We start from the raw sequence: 23,078 nt of genomic DNA on the forward strand, positions 1-23,078 counted from the left end.
CTAGACCTTCTTAGAGAAATGACTGATTCCACGTCTGGGGCAAGAAATGGAATTTGGCCACAGCAATTAGGCAAGAAAAAGAAATAAAAGGCATCTAAATTGGAAAGGAAGAAGTTAAATTGTCACTATTTGGAGATGATATGTTACTATATATATAGAAAACCCCAAGGAATCCACCAAAAAACTATTAGAACTGATAACTAAATATTGTAAGATACAAAATCAATATGCAAAAATTTGTTGCATTTCTGTACACTAATAGTGAAACATCAGAAAGAGAAATTAAGAAAACAATCCCATTTACAATTGCATCAAAAAGAATAAAATACCTAGCAGTAAATTTAACCAAGGAGGTGAAAGACTTGTGTACCGAAAACCATAAGACACTGATGAAAGACACTGAAGATGACGCAGATAAACGGAAAGGTACTCTGTGCTCATGAATTAGAAGAATACTCTTAAAATGTCTCTATTACCCAAAGCACTATACAGACTCAAAGTAATACCTGTCAAAATTTCAATGGCATACTTCATAAAACTAGAACAAATAACTGTAAAATTTGTATGAAGCTAGAAAAGATCCTGAATAGCCAAAGCAGTGTTGAGATAGAAGAACAAAGCTGCCTGCAGGTCTCATGCTCTCTGATTTCAAATTATACTACAAAACTACAGTAATCAAAACAGTATGGTATTGGTAAGAAGACAGACACACAGGTTAATGGAACACAGTAGACAGCCCAGAAGTAAATCCACATATATAGGGACAATTTATCTATGACAAAAGCAAAAACAATGAAGACAGGAGAGTCTTTAGTAAGTGGTATTGGAAAAACTGGAAAGCCACATTGAAAAGAATGAAACTAGACCACTTTTTAACTCCATACACAAAAAATTAAAATGCATTAAAGACTTGAATGTCAGACCTGAAGCCATAAAACTCTAGAAGAAAACATAGGAGGTAAGCTCCTTGACTTTGGTCTTAGTGATGTCTTTATGGATCTGACTCTAAAGGCAAGGCGAACAAAAACAAAAGTAAACAAATGGAATTACATCAAACTAAAAAGTTGCACAGCAAAGGAAACTGACATCAAAACAAAAAGGCAACCTACTGAAATGAGAGAAGATATGTGGAAACTATATACCCAATAAGGGGTTAATATCCAAAATATATTTTAAAAAATCTTCATATGGGTGACTCAGCTGTTTGATTTCGGCTCAGGTCGTGATCTCACAGTTCATGGGTTTGAGCCCCGTATCAGGTACTGCACGGTGCTGACAGCTCAGAGCCTGGAGCCTGCTTTGGATTCGGTGTCTCCCTCTCTCTGCCCTTCCCCTGCTCACGCATGCTCTCTCTCTGTCTCAAATATAAATAAACATTTTTTTAAAAGTTTAAAAATCCTCATACAAGTCAACAACAAAACTAACTGATTAAAAAATGGGCAGAGGATCTGAAAAGGCATTTCTCCAAAGAAGGCATACAAATAGCCAACAGGCATTTGAAAAGATGCTGAACATCACTCATTATTAGGAAAATGCAAACTAAAACCACAATAAGATATCACATAACACCTGTAAGAATGGCTATTATCAAAAAGACAAGATAACAAATGTTGGAGAAGATGTGGAGAAAAGGGATCCCTTGTACACTGTTGGTAGGATTTAAAATTGATCCAGTCCCTATGGAAAACAGTATGCAGATTCCTCAAAAAGTTAAGAATAGAACTACCATATGCCCTAGTCATTCCACTTCTTGGTATTTATCCAAAGAATATAAAAGCACTAACACCCCAAGATATATATATGTGCCTTTATGTTCATTGCAGCATTTACAAGAGCCAAGATATGCAAACAAGTGTCCATTCATAGTATGAATGAAGATGTGGAACACACACACACGCACACGCACACACACACACACACAATGGAATACTACTCAGCCTTAAAAAAATAATGAAATCTTGCCAAATGTGACGACATAGATGGACCTTGAGGGTATTATGCTAAGTGAAATAAGTCAAAGACAGATGCTGTCTAATTTCATTCATATGTAGAATCTAAAACAAAATAAAAGCAAAACCAACTCACACAGAGAACAGACTAGTGTTTACCAGAGGGGAAGGAGGCTGGGGGATAAGTGAAGTGGTGAAGGGAGTCAACTATATGGTGATGGATGGTAACTAGGTTTATGATGGTGATCACCTTGTAGTATATACGGATTTTGAATTATAAAGCTGTACAACTGAAACTTATATAAAAAAAAAAGAAAAAAAAAAGAAACTTATAAAAAAAAAAAAAGAAATGGAGTCAATAATATGTACCTGAGGGCAAGGAATCTATCAAAGATTAATAGGATTGTGTCAAAATGCAATAATAGTTAATGTAAAGACACATTTGGGCATAAAAAACATTGACTGGATGTAATGGATTGAAATAAAATATACTAAAAATCTATGAGTTCATAATGATAGTAAAAACAAAAGCATCTCTAGAGGTCACCTTTGGAGGATGGCAGGAAACCAACTCATTATTCTTTTTTTTTTTTTTCAAGAGAGAGAGAGCACAAATTGGGGGTAAGGGTACAGAGAGAATATTAAGCAGGCTCCATGCCCAGTGTGGAGCCTGATGTGGGGGCCCAATCTGATGACCCTGAGATTGTGATGTAAGCCAAAATCAAGAGTCAGATGCTCAATCAACTGAGCCACCCAGGTTCCCTGCAACTCATTAGTCTTAAAACTAGTAAGCAGAGGGGAAAAAAATCAAGTATTTACCCTATTTTTCCTTTATCTCACAGTAACAAAATAGTTGGTATGGAATAGAAGGAATGACAAATATCGCCATTTTGCAACCCCTAATAAAATAATGGATCCAGGTAATAAACATTAATAGGTGCTGAAATCATTAGGTGAAAGGTTGATGGGAAATGTCATAATGGAGGGATAAGGCTGACCATTCTAATATCTAATAATCAATCTTAACACCATAAAAACAGATGACCAAAATGATGGGCTGTTATGGACTGAATATTTATGTTCCCCCAAAATTCATATGTTGAAGCCCTATATATTTGTATTTGAATACAAATGTGGTGATATTTGAATATGGGGCCTTTGAGAGTAATTAGGGTTAGATGAGGTCATGAGGGTAGGGACCTTATGATGGGATCAGTGGTGTTACAACAAAAGGAAGGGAGAGAGATCTCTCCTCACCTGAACGCACCCCATAAAGGCCACATGAGGATACACCAAGAAGGTAGCCATCTACATGCCCAGAGGAGAGCTCTCACCGGAAACAAATTGGCTGGCCCCTTGATCTTAGCCTTCTCAGCCTCCAGAACTGTGAGAAATCAATTTCTGTTGTTTAAGGCACTTAGTCTGTGGTATGTTGTTACGGCAGCCTGAGCTTATTAAGACATGAGCCTACTGATGTCATGAAAGAGGACGAACTTAGCACCATCTAAAAACACCAAATCTATGTCTGACTAAGTATCTAGATTTAATTGCCAGCTAGTGGGAAATACAGGAGATGGGGAAATTTGAACTAGATGTTCAACAATGACAAGAAATGATTGTTGGTGAAACTGCAATGCTCACACATTGCTGTTTGTAATGTAAAATGGTTTAGCTGCTTTGGGAAACAGTTGGACAATTCCTCAAAATGTTAAACATAGAGCTAACATATGGCCTAGAAATTCCTAGATATACACTCAAGAGAGTATATACAATGTATATAACATTGCACACAAATGTTAACAGCATTATTCATAAAAGCTTGAAAGTAGAAACAAACCAAATGTGTATTAACTGTTGAATAAATACAGTGTGGTAGAGTCATACAACAGAATCTTTAGCCATAAAAAGGAATGAAGTATTAGTACATGCTACAGCACAGCTGAACGCTGAAAACCTTCTGAAAGAAAGATGCCAGACACAAAAGTCACATATTGTATGGATCCATTTATATGAAATGTCTAGAATAGGCAAATCCACAGCGACAGGAAGTAGATCATAATAAAGAATACATGTAATACAGTGTGGTATTGTTACAGGCAAGACAAATCAATGGAAGAGAATACAGAATCCAAAACTAGACTCACATATATTTGGTCATTTCATCTATGGCAAATGCTCTATGGTAATTCAGTGGGGGCAAAATGGTATTTTGATAAATGATGCTGGATCAACTGGATATCCGTTTGGGGGAAAAAAGATTCCTAATTCCTACCTCATACTATACACAAAAGTTAATTCAGGATGGGCATAGGACTAAATAAGAATGCTAAAACAATCAAATACCTAGAAGAAAACATAAGAGAAATAGCTTAATGACCATGCGATAGGAAAAGATTTCTTAAATAGGATTAAAAAACACTAACCATAAAAAAAAAAAAGATTCATAAGTTGGACTTCATTAAAACCTAAGAATTTCTTTCCATCAAGACACTACTGAAGATGGAGCACCTGGGTGGCTCGGTCGGTTAAGCGTCCAACTCTTGATTTCAACTCAGGTCATGATCTCACAGTTTTGTGGGTCTGAGCCCCTGAGCATGGGCCACATACAGCCTGCTTGAGATTCTCTCTCTCCTTCTCTCTGCCTCTCCCCAGCTTGTGCTCCTTCTCTCTCAAAGTAAATAAACTTAAAAAAAAAAAAGACACTACTGAAGAATAAAAAGGCAAGCCACAGTTGGAGAGATCATATGTGTGTGTGTGTATATATATATATATATATATGATGGAAAGACTTGTATCTAGAAATTATAAAAAGTCCTACAAACCAGTAAGAATAAGATGAGATGATACAATTAAAAATTAGAAAAAAGATTTAAATAGCAGAAAAGAGGATATCCAAAAGGCCAATATACGTATGAAAAGGTGCTCAATATCATTAGTCTTTAGAAAAATGAATTGAGACCATAATGAGATACCACTACACCTCTATCAGTAGTCATAATGACATAGATTGGTGTTAGTAAAGACAGTGACTAAATTCTTTCATACTGCTGGTAGAGTGTAAATTGATACAACTATTGCCAAAATATGTGTATCTTATGACCTAACAATTCTACTCCTGGATATACACCCAATAAGGCAGAGTGTTATGTCCACCAAAAGATATGAACAACTTTGTGGCAACTTTACTCATAATATGCCTGAAGTGGAGACAACCCAAATGCCCATTAATGGAGTAATAGGTAAATAAATTGTGGTATAGTCATCGGGTGGAATACTACACAGCAATGAGTAAGAATGAACCATCACTGCATGTAGTAATACACATGCATTAATAGACTATATGTTGATTCGAAGGAACTGGACACAAAATAGTACATATGTACAATTCCATTTATATGAAATACATAGACAGATAAAACCAATCTATAAGGACAGAAGTCAGAATTGTGGTTACCCTTGGCTGTGGTTACCCTTGGCCAGTGACTATGAGACATCATAAGAGCCTCTGGGAGCTGGAAATGTTCTATATCTTGATCTCAGTAGGGGTTACGTCAGTGCAATATATGAGAAAAAGAGTTACATACTTAGAATTTGTGCACTTTACTACATGCAAGTTATATCTAAAAGAAAACCCAAAGGTTCTTTTCTTTTATAGATAGACTTTGTACCCATAAATGAAACGACATGATGTCTGTGATTTGCTTTAAAATAACACAGGGAAAGAGGTGGGGGTACAGATAAAATAAGATTGCTCATATGCTGACAGCTGTTGAAGTCAGATGATGGGTACAAGTCAGATGAGTTGGTTACAATATTTGGTCTACTTCTGTATGTTTGGAAATTTCTTCAAAATGTTTTTCAAAATATCAGCATTCTCAAAAGTCTTATTACAGAGCTCACTTACAGTTTCAATCGCCATTTCTATTGCTGCATTCTCTTCTGGGCTCGGACATTTCAGGAAATGTTTCAGTGCCTGAAATGAGAAATGTATAGCAATTAAAAACTTTCAGACTGCTTTCACATTGGGAAAAACAAAGTTTTCACACAAAGTAATTACAGTTTATGAAAGTGTCCACCTCTCAACCAGGGGCTTGCACAGTCTGGGTCTTAATATATACACCTAAAAGGCTGAGGGACACCTGGATGGCTCAGTCAGTTAAGTGCTGGATGCTTGATTTCGGCTCAGGTCAATCTCATGGTTCGTGAGATCAAGCCCTACCTCGAGCTCTGTGCTGACAGCGTATTCTCTCTCTCTGCCCCTCCCACACTTGCTCTCCCTCTTTTTCTCCCTCTCTCTCTCAAAAATAAACTTAAAAAAAACCCAAAAAGGCTGAGTAGAATTTTAAAAATGGAAGGATCCAGTTAACCCTCTGAAGAATTTAGTTCTGACTTCTGATGAGAGTGAAAAATAAGTCCTCTTTCATTATGAAGATATAATTATTTTCACTCATTTATTCGTTCAACAGATATTTATTGCCAACCTGCTACTATGTATAGGAGACTATGGAGCAGACCAGGAAGGGTATGACACAGCCCCTCTTGTTGTATTATACACAATCTAATTGGGGAGATCTGTGTAATGTGATATTTATAAGGAACCAATTATTTTACATCATAATTGTCTACTTCCTAAACACTACACCTATGAAGAAATTTAAGGTTATAATAAAAGTTTAAGAGACAATGGGCAGTATGACCATTTGTTTTCATTGGTGCTCTAAGGAAGAAAAGTTGATTAAACAGGGGGGTGATCTGAAGGTACCATGAAGGAAAAAGGACCTGAAGATGAACAGGTCTGTGGTAGGTAGGAAAGAGGGCAGAGAGAGATCTAGAGGAGAACAGGAATGGGAAAAGGCTAGCAGGAATGTTTCTTTTTTTTTTTTTTTTAATTTTTTTTAAAATGTTTTTTTAATTTATTTTTGAGACAGAGAGAGACAGAGGATGAGTGGGGGAGGGGGAGAGATCGAGAGGGAGACACAGAATCTGAAGCAGGCTCCAGGCCCTGAGCTGTCGGCACAGAGCCTGACGTGGGGCTCGAACTCACGGAGTGTGAGATCATGACCTGAGCTGAAGTCGGACGCTTAACGGACTGAGCCACCCAGGCGCCCCATGGAATGTTTCTTAATGGAAACAGCTGGATGCCAGGTTGGGAAGTGCAGGAGCTGGTTGGTCAATCTGTGGGAATTTTCTTGAGTGCCAGCTAAGGAATCTGGACTTTAAGTGGCCAGAAACAGTAAATAGGTAGCCAGAAGGCTGAGTTCACACACAGACACGTTTCTTTGGCAGGTGAGGTATTCTACAAATATGTGGGCCCATGTTTTAAAATTGGGAGACCTAGAATTCTATTTCTCATGAAAAGTCCTATGATCTAGCCCACAGGGGCCCAACTCCTGAAGGGCAACAATTTTCTGGAGGTAAGTAGAAGACGTTTCCCTCAGACCAAACAGGTGGCACCCGTAAGTCCCCAGTGAACACCCAATGAACACAATGAACACACAGCTTCACTGAGTTATACCCCTTGCTTGAACGCCATAACTCCTGCTTTAGGGGCCCTGTAGCAGTGAAAGTAAGTACTGTTTGGGGAATAAAATGAAGGATGAGTTATAGGAACAGAAACTAGAAAATAGGAATAATATTGTAATAATATAATAAGTGAAGTGACCCAGGTTTGGATTAAGTTGATGATAGTTAGAATGAAAAGGGACAATGTCAGAGATATTACAGGGGAAGAATGTGATTGGCTGTGGGAGAGAGAGAATGATTTAAAGTTAACTTTGATATTTCAGGTCTGGGTGTCTGAAAGCATTAATAATAATTTTAAAATATTGCTGGGGCATCTGGCTGTCTGTCAGTAGAGCATACAACTCTTGATCTCGGACTCTTGAGTTTGAGCCCCACATTGGGTATAGAGATTACTTAAAAAAATAAAGAAAGAATCTTATTAGCATTCCTGTGGAGTCCAATGTATATTTTCTCAGGAAATACTAACTCGTGAATATTGGCCACACAGCAAGAAGAATTTTCCAGCCTGAAAATGTCTTTTTTCTCCTTCAAAATATAAGGCGATGCTTTGATAGTCTTCATTAGTAGTACCTTCAGAACCTACAACAGAAGTTTACGGAGTAAAATATCTGAGCAAAATTTTATTGCTAACTTAAAAATAAGATCCAAATACAGGTGATCTAAAAATAGGTGATTAAAAATTTGTAACTGTAAATATCAGTGTTATTATCAGTGTTTGTTTTCATCACAAAACAGATCCACCATCATTCCCCCAAATACCAGCTCTGTTCCATTTTCTTTTCACCCTCAACAGGAATCAGGAGAGAAAATTACGAGCCTTGTGAGAATGTAGGCTATGGTCAGATATCATCCTTAGTGACTTTTGTCATTCTTTAAGAGTCTCAATCTCATTTCCTAAAACAACAGGAACAACTATGACTACAAATCGCAATCGCATTCTGCCGAGAGTCTAAGAACAATCAGAAGTCAACCATAATACAAACGTAATCTATCCGCCTTTCTCAGCAAGGCCTGGTTTCAACAATTGTCCGCATTTGCCAGACAAGGAAGGAAAATGATATTCAAGTGGCTGATAGATGCCATTTAAAGATAATTATTCTTTTTCTTTTATTACTGTTTTTCTTTTGGTTTGAAGCTTAAATATGTTAAGCACAGTGGAAGAAGGACCTCAACTCTGCAGGAGTTCCAACTCATTGTTTACATTTACCCATGGGTATTGGAGTCCTGTTACAATACCAAAGTGTCACAACAGCCCTGGGCCTCCAGCCCAAGGCAGATAGGGAGTTTGTAATAGAAGAGGGTAAAGAAAGGTGGACAAAAGTGTGTGCGTGCGTACGTGCCTGCGTGTGTGTGTGTGTGTGTGTGTGTGTGTGTGTGTGTGAGTAATGCAGGATAAGCCACATCCTTATGAAATGAGAAAAACTTAAATGGGTTAGTGGTATAGTGGTTTGTAATGTTAAGAAATGTTATCTGTCGAATTAAAAATTAATAACTCTAATATCGCTTGTATTTGTATTTCCTTTTTTCCTTTAGCTCCTTATTTTCTCCAATTATCTGAATGACTTTCTAAGATATGAGAAGATGCTTTTACCTATTTTTGTTTCCTTGAAACTGAAATAAAAATTTTCTCATAAATCCTATCATCAATTCTTATGGTCATTTTGTAAATTTTAAAAAACAAAACACAAAAAAGCAAATACTTCAGGATTCCATTTATATGACATACTATGAGTAGCCAAGTTTATGTAGATTTGTAGAATGTACAACAGTGGTTGCTAGGGGCGGTGGGGGGCGGGGAATGGGGACATACTGTGTAATGAGTACAGAGCTTTAGTTCAGGACGATTCAAAGTTCTGGAGATGGATGGTGGTGACTGATGACTGTATGACACTGTTAATATGACTGAACTGTACATTTGAAAATGGTTAAAATGGTAAACTTGTGCTAGGTATATTGGGAAAATAAAATAAAACAAAATACCACCAAAAATAATGTTATGTATGGCCCATAAAATCAAAATCTGAAAATGATTTCAGTAGTTTCTAAGAAAATTGCAAATAAGGGAAGAAAACCTAAAAGCAGGTGTTCTCAGAATATAAAATCCTCTTTTGGACTTTCTTCTGAAAAACCGCGTCTTGTGTATATCACTCTTCATCAAAGTAGAATCATATAATCTTAATTTTTAACTCAATTTAAAAACTTATGAAACTATTTTTTCAAAAATTCCTCTGCATTTTTTATTACCTTCATTTTGGAACCTTGTTTTACCACTGGTTGGCAAACAGCAGAATTTGGGAAATCTGGCTTCTTTTAATAGTCACCCCAAAATCTTAATTTTTGAAAACGGTCTTATAATTCCATCTCCCCTGTAAGATAGTAGGAATCTTGAAATCTAACACATCAATATGTATGCGTCTCTATAAATGGTGTGTGTACATGTGCTTGTGGGCATACCAAGTTGATAATTAGGTCCTAAGAGTCAAGAATTTCTAGGAAACAAATCTGTAAGAGAAATTAGGGAAAACAATGGTATTTACCAATAATGTCTGCATAGATTTCCATTTTGTTGTGCTGCTGAGCCAGGGTGAAAGCTTCATTATTACATTTGGACATGACAAGAAACTGGATGGCAGACCCGTAGTCACCTAACTGTAGGAAAAACCTAAAACAAAGTATTTTAATCAGCTTGGCTCATTTAAAATAAGTTTTTCATTTACAAAATGAAATCTTTTTGCAACTATGAGAAACCGTTTTAAAAAATGCATTAGGCAAACTGCAGTTTTATACTATATGCTTGTATCTGAAAAACATTCTCTCCTACACTAACCACAACAAATAGACTTTGAATTTAAACACTTAGATCTAACAAAAAAAATTATAAAGAATAAATATTCCCTTTGAATTTATTTGATCAAGGTAAGTGGGGCTTTCTTTCCAGGCTAGTTTTTGGAAGTCCAAAAATAATGCATTCAGTTACCTGGCTACCATTTTGGCTCCATCCAGAGACTGGGTCTCTCTGACAATACTGACAGCCTTTTCAGGATTGTTGAGGTGATCCAGATAGATGCGTATTACACTGTTCCATTGTTTTGCATTCTCATAAGCCACAACGGCTTCTTTGTATCTATAAGAAATACTGAGTTCAGATAAGCTTCCTTAACACTGTCACATTTGGGGAGGGAAATGTCAATAAAGGAGGCAATTTTTTTATTGATGGCGATTGCTTATTTTTCTTGTACTTCTTTATTCTTCATTAGGATGAATACAAGGAATCATCTCCCTAAAATGTGTTCTTTTTTAGAGGTTTGATTAACAGTAAAATATTAATATTGAATTGCATTTTTTCATCTGAACAATATATATAGAATTTTTTACACTTTCCTTTTTTTTTGATTGGGAAGATTATAATAGTAATATAAGCTTATTTTAGAAAACAGAAAATAACAGAATATTTCAGTAAGAGTGATCTATAAAATCTTTGCATGTCAACCTCTAGATGGAGCACAAGACTTGTCTTCAGTCCGCATTAGCTTTCCAGCTCTTTCCATTTCAACAAGACATTTAGTGTGTATCTCTATTTCCTAAGGTTGCTTTTCTAAAAGTAGAGGGTACTGACCTTTAAAAGTCTTTTAATGTATTTTGCCAAATAACTTTCCAAAGGCTACGGAAATTATACAGAATGAGTCAGTCATGCATAACAAGTGCATTTTGATAGTATGGTTATTAGTTTAAAATCTCACGATAGAGGTTGAAATAACACACTGTTGCTTTAATTATTATTAGTGAGGTAGAGCTTTTTCATGTTTGTATGAGATACAATTTCATAATTGTGTTTCCTCCTCTGAGACTCCTTGTCTTTGAGTTTCTTCTATCCAGTTGCAGAAGGACAGAAGATACTATTTAGGATATTAACTATCCATTGTGATATCTTGACGCTGTTTTGCAGCTTAAACTGTGCAATCATCGGTGTGGAATTCGTATTTCTTCACTGTTCTTTTCCTTGGCATCTGTAAGTTATCCTTCTTAATAAAATGACCATCACTTTATTTTCATGCCATATTATATCAAAATATCACCTTTTAGTATTTAACTCTCAAATAAAAAGAGATAGTAGCTTATATTGAATACACAAAGGTTTACTTGAGGTATTTAAAATACGGGAAAAATGTAATAGTTTGGCACTTGAGGCCAGGCAAAGGGTAAAGATGTTTTCTTTCTCCACTCTGCCTTTCTTAGAAGTTGCAAAGATTGATGGTTAATTTATCAAACTTATATATTGCTTTAAACTTGCATGAATTTGAGAAACTGTACAAACCTTCCATCTGCTTCCTTAGCTTTGGCATACTGCAAGTGAATCTTTGGAGAAGAAACACGAGGCAGAAGCTCCCCAACTTTTGCCCTAGAATGTAGATTTCAGAGAGTATCAGCACTATATTCACTTCCAAAGTCACTCTCTACAGTCCAGTGTTAGTTTTTAGGATTCAAAAAAGTTATTATGATCCTTGAAATCTTGGCTCCTATAGGTAAAAGCAGATATAACTGCTTTTCCTTCTGAGGCCACACCCCTGCCCTCCCCCTCCAAGGGAAAATGAAGGTTCGTTCATTAACAGTTTGGGGGCAACAGGGCTCTTTTCCCTAGTAATTTGTCTGATCAGGGATTTCCGAACCAACAGGATGTATTGTTCTTTGGGAAACAAACTATTAATATGAACTCATCCAAGAAGAAAAAAGGAGATAGAGGGAAGACCTAGATAGGGAGAACAGGGTGTACAGATAAGGAAACAAGTGGGGAGACTTCCGGGACCCATTCATTTCCACACTTGCTCAGAACAAACTTAGCAAATGCTTACCAATTCTTACAGCGGATGTAAACAGATGCTGCTTTATCATAATAGAGACCTTTTTCATACAGTTGGGCTGCTTCTGAAAATTGCTAAAACAATATGAGATTATTAAAACACTGAACTTATTACGTATAAGTCCGCATGAATATTTAGGCATAGAAAAGGGTACCTTCATGTTCTCCAATATGGCTCCACAGTCTCTTTTAAGGACCCTGCTGGGATGCTTTAGGGCTTGGTTAACCCCTCGGCGTATGTCTCCCATTCTTATAGACATCTGGGCCACTCCAGCCAAACACACTTCATCATGTTCCTAGAATTATAAGGCAAATAACACATCAGACCCTAAGTTAAATTGATGTATTTCAGCCAAACAATTGATTTAAATCTAAAATGAGCCCAAAGGTTACTTTCACTAGTCTTTTCAGGAAAATCTCAAGATTATGACGTAACACTGAGTCCTTTTTTTTTTTTTAAATCTTCTGTTACAAAGTTATATATTTTTCTTTAGAAGTTTACACCTTTCATGCTTAACAACAAATTCTTACTACCCTTGTCATAATGCTTTGTGTATCTCTGTATGTCTTCTTGATATAAAATTTTATATAAGAAGTAATATGCTGGATACACAGCATAAATGCTATGAACAAAATTAAGGAAAAAGCCATTTATCAAATGGAAGATTTCTCTACTAGACACGATTAAACATTAAAAACTTTCTGTAAAATTGTTTAATTTATTAAAGATAACTAAAGAACTTTTCAGGGAACTAATCTATGTAATAAAATATAATGTCCTATTGTATTTTATGTAAAGCAGCATGGCTGGTGGAACATTCTGTGATCATGGAAATCTTCTATATCTGCCTGGTCCAACACGGTGGCTAATAGTCATAAATGGCTACTGGGCACTTGAAATATGGCCAGCGTGACAAAGACACTGAATTTTAAATTTTATGTAATTTTCAATCATTTAAATAGCAATGTGTGGCTAGTGGTTACTATATTCAAATACACAGATTAAAAAAAAAAAACTTAAGGGGCGCCTGGGTGGCTCAGTAGGTTAAGCGTCCAACTTCAGCTCAGGTCATAATCTCGTGGTTCATGAATTCGAGCCCTATGTTGGGCTCTGTGCTGATAGCTCAGAGCCTGGAGCCTGTTTCAAATTCTGTGTCTCCCTCTCTCTCTGCCCCTCCCCTGCTCATGCTTTCTTTCTGTCTCAAAAATAAATGGAACATAAAAACAATTTTTTAAAAACCTTAAAATGGATGTAGCCAAAGAAAGTATAAAAAACTCAAGAGTTATGCAAGGCAAAGGATATGATCAGGCAATTCATTAAAAAACATATAATTGGCCAATAAATAAAATATGCTCAGCTTCACTAATAAACACACAGAAAAGACCTTTGTTTTTGGCTCATAAAATTGATAGATGAGATAAAATGATTAACATTCAATGTTGTTGAAACTGTGGGGGAAAATGGACACTTTCTCAGATGACCTACAGCTATATGAATTGCTATAATTTCTGGAGAACTTAGCAGTATAAAAAATTAAAAGCATATATTTTATGACGTAGAAATCCCCTTATAAGAATAATATCCTTCAGAAATACTATCTTAGGTAAAGATACATGTACACTAGGTAGAATATTCATTGCAGTATTTTGATAGTAAAAAACAAAAAACAATTATGATTCAATAAGGGAGTGGATATAAAGACCATGCTGTATCTAAACAACAGACTATTAGAAGCTCTTAAAAGATTAACATAGATTCGAATGTATTGACTTGAAAGACCATGAAGAAAACAGAATGCTGTTTATCCCAGAACGGATTTCAGTTAATCTTTGCTGAAAGGAAATGATTTTTTTAAAGCATTAAAACAATTTTTTTTAGTTTATTTATTTATGAATGATAGAGATAGCACAAGTCGGGGAGGGGTAGAGAGAGAGGGAGACAGAATCCGAAGGAGGCTCCAGGCTCTGAGATGTCAGCATGGAGCCTGACGCAGGGCTTGAACTCACGAACCATGAGATCATGACCTGAGCCAAAGTCAGCTCTTAACCGACTGAGCCACCCCAGGCACCCCTGTAAAACTGAATGATTTCATATTTAGTGAAAGTCCACATTACATTCATATTTGTATGCTTACAAGAGATTCTGGGTGGAAATATATAAAACTGTTAACAGTGGTTACCACTGAGGTGTGTGGATAGAGGAGAGATTGGTAGACTCTCACTTGTCATGTTATACTGTGGTAATTTTTTAAATGGACTACAGTGAAACTGTATTAACTTCTGTAATAAAAATTCTAGCTATAAAATAGGAAATAAAAAGATTTTCAATCTTTACAAGACCTCACCTAAAAACATCAATTTTTATTGCAAAATTTAGCTTCTTGAGCTAAAACCCTGGGATGGGAGAATGGGCTGGAATAGTGCATAAAGTACATGATTTCCAGGATCATCATAAAAGATACAGCGTGAGAGATGAAATGGCAGAACAGACTTTTATGGACTGGGGGTACACTGTAGAGTAGTTACTGAAATTTTTTAAGAGTAAAAGGAAAAGCCTCATGAAAATCATAGTTAGCCTGCAAGTGGGAAAGGATAAAAATTTTGCTCTGAACATTAACGAGAAGCTCATATTTAAGATACAAAGGAAAACAGATCTTTTTCAGAGTGATAAAAAATATTGTCATCTTTAGATCTGAAGTGTTTTAAAATGATTTCACTATATCCTTGCAACGTTGTTAATAAACTGAAAAAGAGCTCACCTACTAATAAATAAAATGCAATTTAGACCATGGCTTTTTAAATGAAACTAACAAACCTAAAGATAATTATACATATCTTTATTCAAGTTTACCTTATGATCACCCGTTATTCCTTTCTCATAATGAGCCAAAGCATTTACATAATCACCCCTGAAAAAAAATTAGAGTGAATGTTAATACATATTTAAGTATCTCATTTACATATACAAGATTTAAAAGAAATCTTTGTCACTGAGTTGCTTGGGCTCACATAAGATGGGATATACAACATATAAGCATTTTTTTTCAAGTGCAGTTCATTATTATTTTGCTGTTTCAGAAATAATTATAGGGGTGCCTGGGTGGCTCAGTCAGTTAAGTGTCCAACTTCGGCTCAGGTCATGACCTCACGGCTTGTGAGTTTGAGCCCCACATCTGTGCTGACAGCTTAGAGCCTGGAGCCTGCTTCGGATCCTATGTCTCCCTTGCTCTCTGCCCCTCCCCCACTCGTGCTCTGTCTCTGTCTCTGTCTCTCTCTCTCTAAAATAAACATTACAAAAAAATTTTAAAGAAATAAAAATAATTATAAAGCTGGATTATGTTAGATTGTAAGATACTTATTACTTTGTAGTATTTTAAGCATTTTGGGGAGGGACATTAAATTTTATGGGCCACTTTTACAGGCATCTTTTGTTTTTAAAAAAAATTACATACAGTGTTATATTAGTTTCAGGTGTACAATGATTCAACAATTCTATACATTCCTCAGTGTTCATCCTGATAAGTGTACTCTTTTTATTTTTTTTTAATTTTTATTTGAGAGAGAGAGACAGAGCATGCATGCAAGCGGGGGAGAGGCGCAGAGGGAGAGAATCTTAAGCGGGTTCCATGCTCAGCCTGTGGAGCCCGACCTGGGGCTCAATCTCATGATTCTGGGATCATAACCTGAGCCAAAATCAAGTGTCGGACATTCAACTGACTGAGCCACCCAGGCATCCACAATAAGTGTACTCTTAATCCTCTTTACCTATCTCCCACCTACCTTCTCTCTGGCAACCACCGGTTTGTTCTCTATTTTTAAGATTATGTTTTTTGGTCGTTTTTTTTCATTTGTTTTGTTTCTGAAATTCCACAAATGAGTAAAATCACATAGTGTTTGTCTTTCTCTGACTTACTTCACTTAGCATTATACCTTCTAGATTTATCCATGATACTGCAAATGACAAGACTGCATTCTTTTTTATGGCCAAGTAATATCCCACTGTGTATATATACCACATCTTCCTTATCCATTCATCTATCAATGGACACTTGGGTTGCATCCATATTTTGGCTACAGTACATAATGCTACAGTAAATGTAGGGTTGTAGATATCTTTGTGAATTTGTGTTTTCAGTTTTGGGGGGATAAATACCCAGTAGTGGGATTACTGGATCATATGGTAATCTATTTTTTTTTTCTTCCAAGATTTTATTTGAGTTAGTTAACATATAGTATAGAATTGGTTTCAAGAGTAGAATTTAGTGATTCATAACATACAACACCCAGTGCTCATCACAAGTGCCCTCTTTAACACCCATCTAGCCCATCTCCCGCCCATCTCTCCTCCAGCAACCCTCAGTTTGTTCTCCCTAGTTACGAGTCTCTTATGGTTTGCCTCCCTTTTTGTTTTTATCTTATTTTTCCTTCCCTTCCCCTATGTTCATCTGTTTTGTTTCTTAAATTCCACATGAGTGAAATCTCATGGTGTTTGTCTTTCTCTGACTTATTTCACTTAGCATAATACATTTTAGCTCCATCTATCTACATTGCAAATGGCAAGATTTCATTCTTTTTGATGGCTGATTGTATATGTAAACATATACATATGTATATGTATACCACATCTTCTTTATCTGTTCATCAGTCGATGGACATCTGGGCTCTTTCCATAATTTGGCTACTGTTAATAGTGCTGCTATAAACACTGGGGTGCATGTGCCCCTTCAAATCAGTATTTTTGTATCTTTTGGATAAATACCTAGTAGTGAAATTGCTGGGTCATAGGGTAGTTCTATTTTTAATTTTTTGAGGACCCTCCATGCTGTTTTCCAGAGTGGCTGCACCAGTTTGCATTTCTACCAACGGTATAAGAGGATTCCTTTTTCTCCACATCCTCACCAACACTTGTTTCTTGTGCTTTTGATTTTAGCCATTCTGACAGGTGTGAGATGATATCTGATTGTGGTTTTGATTTGCATTTCTCTGATGATGAGTAATGTTGAGTATCTTTTCATGTGTTTGTTGGCCATCTGTATGTCTTCTCTGAAAAAATATCTATTCATGTCTCCTGCCCATTTTTTAACTGGATTATTTGTGTTTTTTCGGTGTTGAGTTATAGAAGTTCTTTATATATTTTGGATATCAACCCTGTATCAGATATGTCATTTGTAAATATCCTTTCCCATTCCATAGGTTGTCTTTTAGTTTTGTTGATGGTTTCCTTCACTCTGCAAAGGCTTTTTATTTTGGGTGTAGACCCAATAGTTTAATTTTGCTTTTGTTTTCCTTGTCAAAGGAGACATACCTAGAAAAATGTTCCTATGGCTCATGTAAAGAGATTACTCTTTATGGGATACTTTTTAAAAAATTTAATTCCAGTATATAACATACAGTGTTACATTTGTCTCAGATAGTGATTCACCAATTCTATATACAACTCGGTGCTCATCAGATAAGTGTATTCTTAATCCCTTTCAACTATTTCACCCATGCCCCCATCCACCTCCCCTCTGGTAATCATCTATTTGTTCTCTATAATTAAGAGTCTGTTTTTTGTTTGTCTCTTTTTTTTCCCATTTGTTTCTTAAATTCCACATACGAATGAAATCATATGGTATTTTTCTCTGACTTATTTCACTTAGCACTATACTAACTCCAATCATGTTGTTGTAAATGGCAAGATTTCATTCTTTTGTATGGCTGAATAATATTCTTTTGTATATATATGCCACATCTTCCTTATCCATTCATCTATCGGTGGACCTTGGGTTGCTTCCGTATCTTAGCTACTGTAAATAATGCTGCAATAAACATAGGGGTACATATCTTCTCAAATTAGTGTTTTCATATGCTTTGGGTAAATACCCAGAAGTGGAATTGCTGGATCATAGGGTATTCCTATTTTTAACTTTTTGAGGAAACTCGATACCGTTTTGCACAGTGGCTGTACCAGTTTGCATTCCCATCAACAATGCACGAAAGTTCTTTTTTCTCTACATCCTTGCCAGCACTTGTTTGGTTTTAGCCATTCTGACAAGTGTGAGATGACTGTGGCTTTGATTTGCATTTCCCTGATGATGTCTGACGCTGAGCACCTTTTCATGTATGTGTCTGTTGGCCATCTGTATGTCTTCTTTGGAGAAATGTCTGTTCATGTCTTCTGAATAGACCGCTTTTGATTATCGCCTTTAGGGCATTAATGACAATCATGTGACCGTAAAAATGAATATTTTCCAAAGGCCCAATATTTATAAGTAGAGTATGTATTGAAAGGATCAGGGTAGAAATTAAGGAACATGCTTCAGATTACAGTACTGAGGGCCCTGGTTCTTACTGAGATAAAAAGTATTACACATAATATAAATAATAATACTCCCATAACTGATGCTAACATGGGTCTGCATATCCAGAAGACCTATTTATTATCTTGTTTTTATTATTTGGGAGAGAATGAATCAGTGATGTTTGGCTAAAACTCACTTGGAGATCCATCTTCCTCTGAGAAAACATCGCCTCCAGAATAAATCAATCAGCTCTAAAAATGGCATTATTTGAGTTCTGCCTGAGCTTTACCATATCAGTTTAGGCAGGTCATCCAACTCTCTAGGCCTCACCCAGTTCACCCAGTTTCCTCACATGTTAGTGCACCAGGGATTTTTTGGAAGACAAACTGTTCTGCTGATTGAGAACATTGTTCTGGACAGCCCAGGCTGTGTGGTCAGCAATGTTTCTAAGTGGAAATTTCTTTTTGTATTTTATTTTATTTATTTTATTTTATTTTATTTTATTTATTTTATTTTATTTTTTACTTTTTTCCTTTCTTTCCTTTTTTTTTAAATATAATTTATTGTCAAATTGGTTCCCATACAACACCCAGTGCTCATTCTAAGTGGAAATTTCTAATATTTGGACCTCATTATGTCAACACAGCTAGGATGTTTCTTGACAACAGGGATAACAATTTCTTCATCAGAAGCCTCAGGTTTTCTTTGGGCAAGCCCAGTTAGGCGATGCTAAGTTGAAATTTTGAACACTTTATTTATTTATTAAAAAAAATTTTTTTTGTGTTTATTTTTGAAGGAAAGAGAGACAGAGTGTGAGGCGGGGGAGGGGCAGAGAGAGAGAGGGAGACACAGAATCTGAAGCAGGCCCAGGCTCTGAGCTGTCAGCAGAGAGCGTGATGTGGAGCTTGAACTCACAAGCAGTGAGATCATGACCTGAGCCGAAGTTGGATGCTCAACTGACTGAGCCACCCAGGTGCCCCAATTCTGATATTTTTCCACACGACCTGAAATTACACTGCAAATCCTTGAAGTGTTCAAAGAGGTCAAGATCATGAACATAGGCTATGAAAAGCAGTACATCACCTTGATGCTATGTATAACTGTTTTGGCCAAATGTGATTCAAAACAATATTTAGACTCTAAGTGTAGGAAAGGCTTAGACCCAAACTTAAATTTTGATCCTGAAAATGAAAGTGGATAAAGGCCTGGACAAGACTTCGTTAGAAAAAACATTTTTTGGAAGTACAATTAATACAGCTTCCCTCCTGTCCCCATTAGCAATTATTAAATCAGTGGAGGGCCTTCTAATTAATGGCAGTTTGGAATTGAAGATATTCAGTAGCTAGCTACTGACTCAAAAACGTAAAGATAAGGACTTACGTGAATTCAAGCTGAATAGCATATTCTTTTGATATAAAGGGTATCTGGTCTGGGGCTAACCGCTTGGCCAGTTGCAGGGCACTGTCCCAATGCTGTAAATCTCTTCTCATCTATTGGGAAGAGAAAGACCTTAATTTCAAATGAACACATTATTATGCACAGTCACCATACAATGCTAGTTTTACTAGAAGTGATTGGAAAAACTTTTTGTTTAAAAAGTGGAACTTGAGGGGCGCCTGGGTGGCACAGTCGGTTAAGCGTCCGACTTCAGCCAGGTCACGATCTCGTGGTCCGTGAGTTCGAGCCCCGCGTCGGGCTCTGGGCTGATGGCTCAGAGCCTGGAGCCTGTTTCCGATTCTGTGTCTCCCTCTCTCTCTGCCCCTCCCCCGTTCAAGCTCTGTCTCTCTCTGTCCCCCAAAAAAATAAATAAAACGTTGAAAAAAAAAAAAGTGGAACTTGATCTTGGTAAGGATAATGTATTATTATAGCATACAGCCTCAGTGGGAGTGATAGAGCTCCCAAGGGGGTAATAATTGGTCTTGGGGAGCAAAAACATCTTACTATTACGATGGTGTGTGGTCCTCCAAAATTCAGTCTTCCCTAACAAAATACTACTCTTTAGTATTTAATTTTTATCAATTGGGAAAAATTAAATAAAAATTAACCCAATCAAGATTAATTTTCTAGTTAGGGGGAGATAATTTAAAAAATGAGAAATACTTTACTATAGGAACTGATGTTATTTTCTGAGAAAATCTGAAGCTATTTCACAACATGAATAATAGCAAACATAAATATAAAATGTGAACCTGTCTTTCCTCCTGGCTCCTGTGATCTTTTATCTGCATCTGGCACATAATTCCAAACATAAACTAATTATTAAATAATCTTTTAGAGTTTACTCCTCACTTTATTCACATTTTGTAAGGAATGCATAATAGCTAACATTTTTCAAGTGCTATTCTTTGCCAGGTGCTAGTTGAGGGCATTAACTTATTTACTTTTCCTTAGCAAGCCTTTTGCAAGGAACTTTTATTGTACTTATTTTAGAAATCCAGAAACTGAGGCAAAGAGAGGCTAGTATAGCAAGTTATACTGCTAGTACCTGGCAGAGCTGGGCAGTAGGGCGGTGCCACTGACCTCTTACCCAGCTAACTCCTCAGCCTTCGAAGTGAGGTTAAAGGGACGACAGGTTAATCACCCCTCTCCACTGGGAAGTCAGTCATCACTTCAAATCCTTTACAAATCCCGTAGCACACAACAAGAGTCCACAACTAAATGCAGAAGGGCTAAGGTGACATTTTTGCCCTCATATCACAACTATATTCCTTTTTTTCTTTAATATGAAATTTATTGTCAATTTGGTTTCCATACAACACACAGTACTCATCCCAACAGGTGCCCTCCTCAATACCCCTCACCCACCCTTCCCTCCCTCCCATCCCCATCAACCCTCAGACTGCTCTCAGTTTTTAAGAGTCTCTTATGGTTTGGCTCCCTCCCTCTCTCACTTTTTTTTTCTTCCCCTCCCCCATGGTCTTCTGTTAAGTTTCTTAGGATCCACATAAGAGTGAACTATATTCCTACTTCAGTGCCTATCAGTCCAAATTTTGAAATTTTCTCAGGGTGTCCCCTATTATCACAAATGATATTGTAAAATTATCTAACATTTTAAAATTTAGTTCACTTAAAATTATGAAAATTTTCTGTAGAACAATTTGAAAAAGTGAAGTTGTAAAACTAACAGCAAGTGTATTTTCAAAACCCCTCCTCTAAGTAGTTATGGAAATGCTGGTGTGAGGTAGGATAACGTTAACAATGACAACAGCTACCACTTTGTGTCCTTACTATTGGTCAGGCACTGTTCCAGAGACTTAGTCTCGTTTTGAAATCTTTACAGTAACCCTACAGGCTAGATATTGTGACCCCTAATTTTAAAAAATGGGACCTAGGGCACAGAAAGATGAAATAACTTGTAGAACATTACACAGAGCTGGGATTTGAACCCAGACACATCTGACCCTAGAGTTCATGTTCTAACAGCAACTCTATTTTTTATCTTATCTTATCTTATCTTATCTTATCTTATCTTATCTCATCTCATCTCATCTCATCTCATCTCATCTCATCTCATCTCATCGAGAGCACCAGCATGGAGAGGGGCAGAAAGGAAGGGAGAGAATATATCCAGCAGTCTCCAAGCTCAGTGTGGAACCCAACATGGGGCTCCATCCCGTGACCCTGGGATCATGACCTGAGCTGAACTCAAGAGCCCAATAATTGCTATTCCATTTAACCACTTCTTCCTTGTGTTGAGCCACGTCCTTCCCTCTGTCCTAGTCCTTCCCCTGCAATGTTCACCTCTGGGAAACTAATGGTGGTATACTAGTCCTCAGTGTACCTCTTGACACACGAGAGAATCTCATACAGCAAGTAAAAGATACATGTACCTCAGTTTCCCCACTTGGGAAATAGAGAAAATAACTAACTGCTGGGATTGTTGGGAGGGTTAAAGGAGTAAAAATATGTCAAGTGCTTAGAAAAGTGCCTGGCACCATGTGAGCTCTAGATACATGGTGACTGTTTTCATTTGTGTACATTTTTATAAATTTAATAATCTGTTCTCTTTGGACACAGACTTTAAATTATTTGGTAATGTTAAAATAACATGCCTTTTATGGCTCCACAGAACACAGAATGAAAGTAGTTTTGAAATTAATGAATACTTAGGGGTTCTTAAAGCCGAAATGTCTAAATTCTAGGGAGGAGAAGGTGTGTGGTGTCTGGTGCTGAGAAATTTTAACTACACAAAAGGGGATCCCCTTTGCGTGTTCTTCCCATCCTTATTTGCCACCATACCTCCAGGGCAGCAATGGGACAGCTGGATGCCAGGTACAGGTCCTGGGCCAGGTTGAAATCATTAGTAAACATGGCCAGATGTCCTGCCAGAAGATTGTAGTCTTCTATTCCCTACAAATAAAAGCAGTTTTAATGAGAACAAATACAGAATTTCTTTTTTTTTTTAAAGCCTTTGCTTAGTAGGAAGTGGTAATGGTCTATCGACTAACTTGCTGATGAGTTAGG

The 23,078-nt window shown here is 36.7% G+C and overlaps 1 protein-coding gene across 4 annotated transcripts in view; it reads right to left on the reverse strand.

Annotated features, from left to right (window-relative positions):
* The window catches only part of WDR19 (WD repeat domain 19), a 113,584-nt gene that overhangs the window by 34,514 nt on the left and 55,992 nt on the right, over positions 1–23,078 (reverse strand). For all 4 annotated transcript variants that reach the window (XM_040485538.1, XM_040485530.1, XM_040485519.1 and 1 more), the window contains exons 19-28: positions 22,854–22,964; positions 19,995–20,104; positions 15,182–15,239; positions 12,486–12,626; positions 12,323–12,405; positions 11,788–11,871; positions 10,450–10,596; positions 10,010–10,134; positions 7,939–8,051; positions 5,854–5,922 (exon numbers count right to left, since the gene is read on the reverse strand). In XM_040485538.1, the coding sequence (XP_040341472.1) occupies positions 5,854–5,922; positions 7,939–8,051; positions 10,010–10,134; positions 10,450–10,596; positions 11,788–11,871; positions 12,323–12,405; positions 12,486–12,626; positions 15,182–15,239; positions 19,995–20,104; positions 22,854–22,964 (1,041 nt within the window). The remainder of the gene's footprint in view (positions 1–5,853; positions 5,923–7,938; positions 8,052–10,009; positions 10,135–10,449; positions 10,597–11,787; positions 11,872–12,322; positions 12,406–12,485; positions 12,627–15,181; positions 15,240–19,994; positions 20,105–22,853; positions 22,965–23,078) is intronic.

The sequence above is a fragment of the Herpailurus yagouaroundi genome, unplaced genomic scaffold (assembly GCF_014898765.1).
Source record: "Herpailurus yagouaroundi ecotype Mexico unplaced genomic scaffold, PumYag 28, whole genome shotgun sequence".
In the NCBI taxonomy this organism is placed as follows: Eukaryota; Metazoa; Chordata; class Mammalia; order Carnivora; family Felidae; genus Herpailurus; species Herpailurus yagouaroundi.